General features: G+C 37.7%; 1 protein-coding gene across 7 annotated transcripts in view; it reads left to right on the top strand.

Moving 5' to 3' along the window:
* Positions 1–13,038, top strand: part of DCAF6 (DDB1 and CUL4 associated factor 6) — a 74,185-nt gene that overhangs the window by 29,574 nt on the left and 31,573 nt on the right. For 3 of the 7 annotated variants that reach the window (XM_058822236.1, XM_058822227.1, XM_058822243.1), the window contains exons 6-11: positions 29–164; positions 1,013–1,227; positions 3,009–3,102; positions 4,395–4,514; positions 4,731–4,976; positions 8,749–8,916. In XM_058822236.1, the coding sequence (XP_058678219.1) occupies positions 29–164; positions 1,013–1,227; positions 3,009–3,102; positions 4,395–4,514; positions 4,731–4,976; positions 8,749–8,916 (979 nt within the window). The remainder of the gene's footprint in view (positions 1–28; positions 165–1,012; positions 1,228–3,008; positions 3,103–4,394; positions 4,515–4,730; positions 4,977–8,748; positions 8,917–13,038) is intronic. The other 4 variants (XM_058822251.1, XM_058822258.1, XM_058822275.1 and 1 more) reach the window with 2 other exon arrangements.

The following is a 13,038-nucleotide window of genomic DNA, read 5'->3' as shown; positions in this document are numbered from 1 at the left end:
TTCAATGCTGTGTTTTTGTGTGTTCCAGGATATTTTAATAAACTGTCGTCGTGCTGCCACCTCTGTTGCTATCTGTCCACCCATCCCCTACTACCTGGCTGTGGGCTGTTCTGACAGCTCAGTGAGGATCTATGACAGGAGAATGCTTGGCACAAGGGCAACAGGTAGGAGCCACATGGTGCAGACACCATTTCTACCCACTAGCAGTGCCCAGTTCAGGTTATTTTCAAAACAGGTGGTGAATGGCTCAAGTGGAACACTGCAGAAGTGTAGCTTCCTTCTCTGGCAACTCTGCTTTGTAACAGTAGAGTCACTTCACTCTAATATTTGCTAATGTAGAAATCTTCAAAGTAAGTCTAATCTCTTCATGCATCTCAGAATGCATTGTGTACTGAGTGCAGAAAAGGACATTTTGTGATTTCTCTTATTTTGTCTTGAAACATGTGATTCCAGGATTCCAAAAAGCCAGGGATTGCAGCCTCCAGTGGTCCACCTGAAATTTAATTAAGTTCTTGTCTTGTACTCTACCATGGTGGAGCTTGATGCTTCTTATGGGAGATCTCATGAAATCCATAATATCCTGCACTGTGCTTGCCTTTGTAGTGCAAAGGCACTAAATTTCTTTCTAATTTGTGTGTAGATATAGATTTGCATAGTTGTTTTGTGGTTTTTCATTCTAAAAATTCCATTTGTGCCACATTTGACAGATAGCTTCCATACAACATCATGTAGTGGGTATGTGAGACATTTATATAAGCGAATGTGTTTTCATTTTTTATTTTTTGGAATGTATGTAGAATTTTTAAACAAAAATAATAAAGATTGTAAAATCTGATATGTCATTCTCCAGATCAAAATTATTGCAGAAACTACAGGATACATAGCTTTTCCCTGATTCTCTTTTGTTGGATCCCAAATAAGAGGTTTATTGAAGCTGTTGAAAATTTGCAATAGTAGATGTGTAATTCTTTTCTTCCTCCTCTCTTTCCCCTCTTTTATTTTTTTAATAAAGGGAATTATGCTGGCAGGGGCACTGTTGGAATGGTCGCACGTTTTGTCCCTCCTCATCTCAACAACAAATCCTGCAGGGTAACATCCCTGTGTTACAGTGAAGATGGCCAAGAAATCCTTGTGAGCTACTCCTCAGATTACATTTACTTGTTTGATCCCAAGGATGACACAGCACGAGAACTTAAAGTCCCTTCTGCAGAAGAGAGAAGGGAAGAGGCAAGTGGTTAAGATGACCTCCTTTCATCTTTTATGTTTTATAGCTTGCAGCACACAAGAAATACCATCAGTTGTGTTCCCCTTTAATCTGATAATAAAGTTGCTGGTCATAGACTGAGGTGTGACAAGTAGATTGTCACAAAAATTGTGTATTTTTAATACATATTTATTTATGTATTTATTTACCGTATTTTGTCACTCTGGTTTTCCTTCTCATCTGGTTTCCCTCTCTCTCAGAGATGAGAAGGCATCTGCCTGAACCTTGGGGCAAAAGGCCAGCAAGGCTGGCAGGTCACTCTGTGTTCTCTTACTTTTCATGCCATGAGAAGCATATTCCTTGAAATTAAATATTAATACTCCTTGGTAAAAGCTATCATTTCCTGGCAGATATGAGGGAGTACAGGTTGTTTAGAATAAGGAGGCAAGCCACGGTTACTGAGCAGTATTAAGATTTTCAAAACTCAAGCACTTGTCAATTATAAGCTCAGTTACGATGATACTGACCCTTCCAATCTAAATTTTCTGATTAATATTAAAAAAATGCCTTTAACTACAGTGAAGTTGTTTCTGTCTCTCCCTGCACTCTCCTAACCATCCCCTGCTTTTTTCACTGGTGTTTTGTTCAGCCTTTCACAAACTCTGTATCCTGAGTTCCTCGTCTTTAGTCTGAGCCCACAAGGGAGTTCTCAATGAGTTGTCAGCATCCTGCTGTCCTCAACTGCAGGATCAGTGTGATGATAATGATGATGATTCCTGTTTCCTTTTTGCTGTGAGAAGCGTGATGTTGACATTTCCTTCCTCCTTTTTCTTAGAATCTGTTTGGAACCATTTTTAAATGTTTTCAAACACATTTTACATTATGTGTTTTCTTAGTCAGGAATAGTCAGGAATTTTGCTTTTAAATGCTTATTCTTTGTCCTTGTTGTCCCTAAAAATGTTATTGCTTGAGTATTTTTATTTCAGCCTGGCTTAAAGTTATATACAGTAGAAGAAATGTAAAGACTTCTGAAATCTGCTAGTGGAGTTATGAAAATTAAAACTTTATGTGCTTACACCACAGGGGATTTAGTTTAAAATTGTCAGCAGTTTCTGGGTTGGCTGGTTGATTTGGTTTGGTTTGGTTTCTTTATTTTTGTTAAGGCCAGAAATATCCAGCCAATACACTTGACTTCAAACTCTGACCTGCCTTTCTAAATGAGCAAAGCACTCCCTGTTTCTCTTGAAGCTGCTGAAAATAACACCACCCATTTAGTGATTGTTTGATACTTCTTGATGTAAAAAAGGCATTATAAAAGCTAAAAGAAATTAGATTGAAAATAAACCAGAGTTTATTTGCATGAAATGTTCTCTTATTTTAATGTCTGATATTTTTCCTTTTACTTAATTACAGATCCACATTTTCTTAAGCTGAAACTCTTATATAATTTTTAATGTGAAGAGATGAATATTTCTGCAGAATTCAGGCTGAATTTAAGAAAACCTTAATTATTACTGGTCACTAAAGAAAGATTCAACATTATGAAGCTAGTTTAAAATAAAAGCTGCATTAGTTCTGAGAGTCATTTATTCAGACTGTTAAAGCTAAAACTCGTGCATTTTGTTGATAAGTGTTGTGCTTATTCATGGATAGCCTGAACATAAGGCTGACGTTCTGTGTTTTGGTGACAGATTTGAATTTAGGTGACTTAAAAAAATAGAGATTTATCTTTAGGCTCAGAATCCTGTACTGTAGAACATAAATAGCTGTGTGATGCTTTTCTCTCCTTTTTTCTCTCCCCCAGTTACGTCAGCCTCCCGTTAAACGTCTGCGGCTCAGAGGGGATTGGTCAGATACTGGGCCAAGAGCAAGGCCTGAGAGTGAGAGGGAGAGAGATGGTAAATGCATTTGCATTTGAAGGGGGCTGTTGTCTTTGCTCCTGTGTTTTGCTAGGTTTTTGTTTCATTTGGGGTTTTTTCTTGCTTTGATTTCGGGTTTTATTTTCCAGTTTTTCTGACGTATTCCCAAAATACGTGCTTCAGATTGTCCTTGAGTTAACAATCAGCCAAGCTTTAAGATGGAATTCTTAGAATTTAGCATAGAGCTGCTATTGTACAATGATTTTTAAAATTGAAAATATTGAAAATGTTCTTACCAGGAAAATGATATTGTTTCATTTAGGGTGCTGTAAGTAAAGGAGAGTTTTTGTTTTCATTGTCATTGCTCAGGGACTAACACTAGGGCTTATTTCTTTTTTTCCCAGTCACACCTCATATGCAATCACAATTATAAATTAAATGCTCTTTAATGGTTGCATTAGGGGACTGGAATTCAAAGCAATAGGATTTTTATGTTATACTTTTCATTTTTATAATGTCATTTAGTAACACAGCAAATTTTTATGCTTAAATTAAATATATTACTCAATTGCTTGAGAATTTAGTAAATAAAGCATTTTCAAAGAATGCTTGGATATCAAAAATTGGAATACCAAAGCAGGGCAGAGCCTTTTTTGTCACTCATCTTAATTTTCATCTATAATGTGTTCCTGTTTAAATCTGACAAGCTGTGGTGTTCCAAGTATTTGACTCTAGTTCCCTTTAATCTTCTTCCCTTTTCTGCCTACAGTTTCCCTTTCCAGATTATCTGTGTTGTTCTCATTTTCCTGCATCCCCAAACTAGAGTAGAAGTGTCTGGGATTCTGTACCTGACACAGGCAGTAGGAGATGCTGTTTAGGGAGAGAACATAAGCCTGTCCTCTTAGTCTGTCTTTTGCTCCTCCATTATTTGGAATTAGTGGATTAGAAACATTGGGGGATGTGATCCCATCTGCTCCTTTACAATCTGCATGTGGTTCTGTTGCCTATGGGCTTCTGAAACACATTTTTTAATATGTTGATAATATTCCTTATGGCATCTGTAACCACCTTTAGTATGTTTTCTTTGGCTGTTGCAATTCCATTTTTTAAGGTCAGAGCTGTACAGGAGGGGAATGAGGGATCCCAGCAGAGGGTCAGAGACCTGTACTGTGAAAATGAGGTTACACAGGGGCATTGGGAACAGGCTGAAGGGAATTGTTTCCTGTGGGAGAAGGGGGTGAGGGGTGGTCTCCATTCCTGGAAGAAATGTGGGGGGAGAGGCACTTTTTGGTAAACTTGCAGATAAAACTTCAGCACCACTTGTTGTACAGGGGAGCAGAGTCCCAATGTGTCTCTGATGCAGAGGATGTCAGACATGCTGTCAAGGTGGTTTGAAGAAGCCAGTGAAGTTGCACAGAGCAATCGAGGACGGGGAAGATCGCGGTCCAGAGGTGATTTCCTTCTTTTCAACTACAGAAATTGTGTTTATAGTGGCTGTGCAGGCTTGGAATATCAGCCTTTCCTAGGTGTAAGTAAAATTTTAGTGCACTGAAAAACTGAGCACATTTATTTGCTACAGGAATGATAGTGCACAGGGATCTTTAGAGACAGAGTAAGTTTACTTTTGAGCTCTTTTTCTTGCTTTTTTGTTCTGTTTTTAATCAAAGGTGGGACTAATCGGACTGATGCTCCTTCTACTAATAACATGGCACCTGGTAGACAATCAGAAACTGCAATGGAAGTAGATGGTTCTGAACAGCTTCCATCATCCTCCTCTTCTACCATGTCAGCTCAAGCTCCTTCAACATCATCTTCGACAGAAAGTCCCCCTTCAACTTCATTACTGTCCTCTCCTGATAATGAACAAAGGCCTTCTTTTGGGGCCTCAACCCAGCCTGTGCTGCATCAGTCTGGTGAGAAGAAATCCATCTTGTCATTGTTTGTGAAAAATAAGAAACAATTCTCTTTTAGGATATTTTGGGTAATAGATCTCCATCTGTTTTCTTCCTTGCACATCCTTAATGAGACTTAAGTGTTTTATAGTTACCTAGTGGTTACAGCGGTGGTTTAAAGAAAGAGTAAAACCATCAACTCTATAGCTTTGTCTGAAAAGGAAATTTGCAAGGGAATCACCAGTATTTTGAGGTAGAAATAAAAACTTTTTGCTTATTTTTCTAAACTTACTGTTGTTTTCTTCATGGAGTAGAGTGACATCTTGCCCTCTTCCACTGGGATTTGGCTGTAGCAGCACCAAATCTTCTGCAATGAATAGCAGAACCTGTGCATGTTAAAATCAGGGGAGGTAGGGGATGTCTCCTTCAGGAGGAACCTCCATCCTCAACATTTCAGAGTCAGAATCTACCATATTAAACACAATTGCTTCAAGCTATGTCATTGAAACTTTGTGAGTTTCAAAACTTTAATGCACCAGAGAGGATTTCTAGAATTGTGAGGCATTTTCTAGCCTGCATTTTAAGAAATCTGTGCTGACCAGAAAAATATTTTTCTCTGAATGTGCTTGAATTTCTATGCAAAAGTTTATTCTGCTAGCATGAAGCTGAAGTTATTTCTTAGTCTAGCTCTTTTCTAAGAGTATTTCTTCTTTTTCAGTGTTACTTTAGATTTCAGAATATATTTAGTTTTGAAAGGGGTAGTGATGTTTGGTTGACAGACAATAGATACTTTTTAATTTGCTATATAATATTTGTTAGATTCTTTGTCTAAATCTAAGCAGGGTGTCAGATTGGCAGCTTAAAATTGTCTACAGGACTCATGCAGGCATAAATGTAGTAGTGCAAGGTGTTTGCACACCTTATAAGCATCCTGTTTCAGAAGCAATGCAAAAGGGATACTAGAATGACTGTAAAACACGTTTTTGGGTAACATGGTGAGTTCAGGATGAGGGGAGGCTCCTGGGCAGAGGGGTAGCACTGGGTCTGTGAATGAGCAGGCTGCATTGGGAATGTCCATTTTGCAATGTTTATGCACCCTGGTATCCTGTGGCTGTGCTCAGATGTGAAATTTTATTTACTGACAGTCTGTGGTTTATAAATCTGCCTTCTGCATCAAGGACAGGATCCCCTGACCTTGTTCACCTGCATTTAAAGCTGAATAAAACCTGCTGCTTTTTTGGGCTGACAGGAGAGGGCAAGTGCTAATAGGAATAGTTTCAATACAGTGGGGCTGAGTAGGAAGGCCAGACAGAGGTGTGTTGTAAGAAGTGGGTGACTGGGGAGGCATTTTGGAAGGTGGAAGAAAGGAAAAAAGGTTTTCAGCCCCTATTTTGTGTAAAGTCATGGCAGATACAAGTTTGACTATTGTAGCAAAGAATCAGCAAATTAAGAACTTGTTTTCAGGAAATTACTTCATTAGAATCAGAGCATGAATTCCTAACCCAGGCCTGTAAACAGCTTTCCAGAAATCATTTCTACACTCAACACAGGCACTCATGGCAATCCTGTGTTTGAAATCCCAGTACCTTTGCATAAGTATACAGTTCCAATTTATTGTTGGTTTGGTGTTCCAGAATATTTGTGATGTGATGAGCGTTTGAGCCTCTATATTTGAATTACTTTTTAAAATATTAAGAGATGAAGTGCCTGTTCAAAATAGAGTTAGTACAGAAATGATTTGGTGCTGGGTCTTGGTGGGATAGATTTCTTTAGCAGAATATGTATTCTAGAAGTTGGAACATTTAAGTTACAATTAAACAACAAAATCAGTGCAAAATCTCAGTAGCTCTTTACTGCCAGAACATTTGAATAATTTTTAATATATGTATCTAATGAGAACACTTGCTGGAGATTGTCATGCTTGTCACGAAGGAAAAATACTACAAATTTATTTTTTTGCCCTGCTTATGCCATTCAGTGGAAACTTAATTTTTGTATATTAGTTTTAAGATGCTGATGTTTTAAACCACTAATAAACACTAGGTACAACAAACAGTAAAATATAATACAGTTTTTGTCATAAATAAAATTCCAGATACACATGGGGAGGCGATGCAGGGGGCCAGTTGGCTAATTAGTACAAAGCTTAACCCTAATATGTGTTCTGATGTAAGGTAACTGCTTTTAAATTTTGAATGGAAATGTGACAATAACTGAGTTTTTTTATTTATTTCTATTTCTTCACTCCATTTGCTGGCAAAATAAACATTTGCTTAGATATTCTGGAATATATTGAAAGGTGTTGTCACTGAGCATATCCAGGATAGCAGCTTTTATATTTAGTATTGTAGTTCTTGTTACATCTTAAATTGTGGCTGTCTCTCAACTCAGTGGAACTGAATCAGCAGCAAGTACTGAAAACTGCAATTTTAGGCATCACTGAAATTCCCATAAAAGTATTCCCTACGCTATTTGGAGTTTTTCTTTCCATAAATGGTTCTGGGACATGAAAATAATTCAGAGCAAATCTCCCTGATGCCATATTCCTTTTAGGAACTATATCTTTATTTTTGTTACACCTTATCAACCATAAACTGAGAGTATGTTTTTCCCAGAAATGATATTAGACTAAGTACATTAAACCTCATGACCATTCAGTATTAACTGGTGCTTGTCACTGACTTTCCAATTACTAAATTCTGGTTTTGGGTTTGTTTCTCTTTATAAAAGAAAATTTGTTTCACTGTATGGATAAGGGTTACAGAACATTTGTTAAGCTTTTGCCTGGCTGAAAGGCCCCATGCCAGTGTAATGCTCTCTACTATTTTAACATTGTGTGATTCAGGCACTGCTATTAAAGACACAATCTGTGTTATTTAAAGAGGAACACTTGCCACACAGCACTTGTGTAAGTGGAGGAAATCTGCAAAGAACATGGAAAGAATAAAAATTTGCTTGGTCACCTCATTTTATAGCAGTTTGCAAAAGTACTGGTCATCAGGCAATGAACTTAACATGCCAAAATAGTTTAACTGGCAAATGAATAAAGACAAAATTATGAAAACAGTGAAGCCTCTAAAGATGGGACTAAAAGAATAATCTATTAAGAGGATGCTACTAAGGATTGCTTCTGATCCTATAAATTACTTTGTCTGTAGGACCACTTAACAGTGATTTCAGACTGCAAATCCTCTACCGCAGGCAATGTCTGACATTAAAAATGAATTCATAGAGAAGTCTATTTTTTGGCTTAGCTGTTGTTTTGCCACCTCTTTCCATAGTTCCAGTTTACTTTTTGCACTGGTTTGATTTGATGAAAATGTACCTGTTTTTTTTTGAACCATCAGGAAGCTATTACATTTGTTTTGGAACACTGTCTGTAGACCACAGTTGCATAGTTTGACACCAAATATTCTCATTTATTCCGTGTGTTAGGGACATCAAAATGAATACATCTGTTGTGTGCTTTGTTTTGATGTAACCAGGCTGTATCTATTTTCCTTAACTAATTCTTTCTTTAATGGTTTCATTGCTGGAGATGGGGAGGGGGCTGTATTGTATGGCACAAATCCTGGATATTTAAGTCCTGTGATTGATGCCTTTAGGAAGAGAAAACCAATTTCATTATTTCTATTTGATGATTTCTGGCTGCTAGTAATTTTTTTTTCACTGTAATGACACTTAGTACCTGTTGCTTGTCTCTTTAGTCAGTCCCTCACCTCTCCTCTATATTCCACATATTGATTGCTCACTGCTTCTCTCTCCCCCGTGTGTCTCCCTCGCTGTGTGTCAGAGCTAATGGGACCCGAGTTAGCAATAATCCGTAGGGGCCTGCAGCGACTGAGGCTTAAGAAGGCAGAGCAGCAGAGACAGCGAGAGCTGGCTGAGGGCTCTGCACCACAGCCCTCCTCTTCTGAGCAGCCCACCCCTAAGGGCTCCCCTCAGGACCCTCAGGCAGCAGGTTGTCACTTGCCAAGGTTTCTCCAGCAGTGATGTAGCTGTAGTTTGTGCTGCTGTTGTTTGCTGAGATGCTTCTCCTCCAGAACAAGGCATTTCCTGCATTCGCTGCTTGTCTTGCCTTGCATGTGGTGGTGTTTATCATCACATGGGCAGGGAAACCTGGATGGACAGGTTTATTGATCTAACATGTTTGAGTTGAGTGACACTATGTGGAAATGGTTTTCTAGGTGCATGGTATCAGGCTTGTGCAATGGCTGTTAGAGCAGCTGAGCAAGAAATTGCTGTGTTCTGAGTAGAAGGAGAATTGCACACTGAAATTGCATTTTGGTGCTACGTGTATCCAACATTAACATTTACAACTTGGCTTTGGGGTAGCATGTGTTCTAAATCAGAGGAACAATTCAGTAAAACAGAGTTTTGGCACTCCTCAGTGCTGTGGTTTTACAATAAGTGTAGTGAAAATACCTGTACCTAGCCAAAGTCCCCAGATATGCTCTCATTTTTCGAACAGAGCAACTTTTCATTTCACCATCCTCTTTCTCTCTTGTCTTACTGAAATTAAAAATGATCACAAGAAAGCCTCAAATATGTTTGCAATAACGTATTTGAGAAAGTTAGGGCAGAAGCATGCATATGCATAAAGAGGCAAACCCTAAAGCATAAACTTGAAGCAAACTTTGTTGTGGCACCATGTAAAAATGAGTGAGCTGCATGCAGTGTGAGAATTCAGTGTATTTTGTGTTGCAAAGTCATGTCTAGCAGTGTCTCTTCTGTGGATGAAGCCTGTGACAGTTGAGATGTGGCTAAATTGCTTTTAAAGATTGTGTCACACATTTACAGCTATCTTGCCATGGTTCAGTCTGTTCCTTAATCTGGAGCTCCACAGAACAATTTAATGTAACAGTGGCTGATGTTCCAGTCACAACATGCAGTTACTGAATTTTGAATAACTTTTACACTAGAAAATACTGCAGTGAGGTTTTAGAGGGTTTTGGAAACCAGTCCATCCTGGGAGGGTGTGTGCCTATCTTAGGGATGCCACCCATGTGTGCCTGTTTACCTGTAGGAGAACAGGAAGAGCAGTGGTAGTGGTGGCGTTTTAGGGGGCTGCAGGCTTCTGCCAGGACAAAAAAAAAAACACCCCAAAAATCTACCAATTTTGGTTTTGTCTTTTTTTTTTTTTTCCCCAGCAAACTGAATATCAGAATTTATTAACTCAAATTTAAGTATTGATAGAGAAAAATTGTAGCACAGTCAATAAATCTTGATCTCCCATTTCCTTTTCGGAATGGCTTAATTTTAAATTTTTTTTTTTGCTGAATTGCTTCCCACTGAATTGAAGTAAGGAATAAAGTTTGTTTACAGCCATGTCTGGAGGTTTATCTGTGGGGATTTTGCTATTTTGCTACCTCTGAAGGGTGTGCTGGTCTGGGTTTCACTGGGTACATCTCTCCCATCTCTTCCTTAGTGCTCCTTCAAGGATGCCATGTCATTTTTTTACTCCCTGTTGCCTGTGGGGTTCCTACAGCACACTGTGTGATCCATAGTGCCACAAATGGAGAGGCTTAGCTGATGCTTTGACTGGGAGACAGAGGGGTCTTGTACATAATTTGGACCTCCCCAAGACTGCCTCTTGGAGTTTTTTAGTTCCCCCATGGTTAGAACTTTAGGAGAACTATTGGAAACATTCAGTCCTTTTGTTTGGGATCACCAGGAGCCACAGACACAGCCTTGGAGGAAACTAATATTCAAACATTTATCTCTTTCTGCATGTAAATTAATTTACATTTACATTTTACATTGTCATATCATGCATTACATGACAATGAATTTGCAAATTTAACCATTTTACTTACTAAATAATTGCTTTGAAAGACAGATTTACTCAGTGCTGTGGAAATATTTATTTCTGGGGAGACAAAAGAGGAGCCATTTTTCTCCCTGAGCTCCAGCTCATTGGGATGTATCTTCTTGAGGTTTGGTCTGGTGGGTGGAATTGTTGTCTTCAGCAGTATTGGCAGTGGAAGTTATAAAAAGAGAAATTTAAATTTGAAAATATTTAATATGTTTGGCCAATTCTAGAGAAATTTGATAATAGATTACATTGTCTTTTCCTTTCTATTTGTATGTGTAAAAATAATATATTCCTGTTGTGCTTTGCAGCTTCTTTCATTGCATTCCTCCTTCCTCTGCTCTGGGAGGGAACAAATGAAGCTCATTTCTTTTGACTCTGGATCTCCTTTGCACTTCTTATTTACTTCATAAGATTTCTGCAGTCTGGACATGGAGATATTCTCTGATATTCTCTGTACTTGCTCTTTTCTTTTTTTGAAAGTTTCTTTGTTTTGTTTTCCTTTTCTGACCTCCCAAAATATATTTTTGCAAGTTGCTTATTCACAATCTATTCCTTTGGAAAACCAGTGCTGCACATTTTTGGTCTCTAGCTTCTCCATAGACACAATTGTTTTCTAACCCTGTGCTTAGCTGGTTATTCAGAAATATGGTAGGAGAGAAATAAATGAGTAGTTTTGAATTGTTTGGAGTCTTTTTAAAGTAATAAATTCCTATACAGAGACAATCTCTATTTTTTTCCTGAAAGGTTGTCTTTGCTGCCCTGTCATGAAGCAGGTATTCTGGTTTCAGGCACATACTAGATGTAAATTTTCAAACAAAAAAATTACACCACAAAATGTGTCTGCAGGTTCTCAATCCCTGCTCTGATAAAACCTGTATAAATTGCAATTGCAGTTTTGGAGGGAATTCAGCGTGAGACCATGGCCACTTCTTCTGATTTGTGCTTTGTTATTACTCCTTATCTTTGCAGGCACAGAAGCTTGAGTAGGAAGACAAAACTATCCCAGCCATGTAAGAAATTACAAGTAGAAAATGTCAAGAGCTGAAAGCTTTTACAGGTTTAATAGAAAATTAGACTGTGTGGTAGTTATTCTGTCTCCCAGTTACATGAGGATTTGTAAGCTCAATCTGTAGCAGTTAACCTATTTAGAAAAATATGGTCAAAAGTTTATAGTTTTGAATGTGAAAGGGAGATGAGTTTTGACTCTGAGACAAAAGGTCTCAGATGAGAGAGATTTTGTTTTGGTGGATACTAAATTTGGAATTTGGCTGAATTTTAGAAGCAGTGTTTGCTGCATGGATCAGATCTATTTTGTCTTCAAGCCTTTGCTTTAGGTATTGAATGGATTCAGATTTTTTTGGTTGCAACTTTATTTAATTAGGGAAACTATAGTAAATATTTCAGTTTAGTTGGATTTTTATTTATTGAATGATTTCTCCCTCAAAAACCTAGCCTCTCCTTGCATTTTTGTGTTATTTTATAACATTTACATCCTGTGCAGTATTTAAACAACTGCATTTATGTGCTATATGCAAACAACAAAGAAAGTAAACCTTTTTAACCTGTTGTTATTGCTGCTATGCCACATATGCATCACCATTACTACATCACTTATCATTCTGAGAATTTCAGGGAGATGGAATCCAATTTGAAAAGTAACAGAAATGTGAACCAGCTGGTCATGAAGTGAAAAAGAAAAAACATATTATAGATCAAGGTTTCCTGCAGTGGTCATTGTACCTAATCTTACCCACAAAACCATGAATCAATATTAGCCTTTTTTTTCTAGAGGAAAAAAAATTTGATTTATACTGCATTTGCTGTTGAATGCAGATATATACATGTGCATGCTGGCATATTGCAGAACCTGTGCTGCAAATTGACTTTTTTTTTTAAGCTTTTGGTTGATCTATACATTGAGTCTCTAAAGCAGAGCAAACTGGACCTTAATTTCTGTGTTAAAGCTTTTGGAGGAGAACAAGGGAATGACAGCAGTTTTGATCATTACATTCTTTGCTAACACTCAAATGTAGGAATTTTATTTGAAGATGTAGAAATAATATTTGAAGTGCAAAATATATAAGTGAGAGCATATTCACTGTGCAAAGCAATTATTTACAGTAATTAAATCAAGTATTTAATTTCTTAGATTCCTCTACATGTATCATGTTTAGGACTTTAAAACAATTCTCACTGCTTTAGACCTCACCTTGAAGCTGGTCATACAAGGAAGATTTTTTTCAACCAAAACTGAGGTGGCATGCTAAT

This window comes from Ammospiza caudacuta, chromosome 2 (assembly GCF_027887145.1).
Source record: "Ammospiza caudacuta isolate bAmmCau1 chromosome 2, bAmmCau1.pri, whole genome shotgun sequence".
NCBI classification, from domain to species: Eukaryota; Metazoa; Chordata; class Aves; order Passeriformes; family Passerellidae; genus Ammospiza; species Ammospiza caudacuta.
The sequence above is the reverse complement of the archived record's forward strand: the minus strand, read 5'-3'. Positions and strand labels throughout refer to the sequence as shown.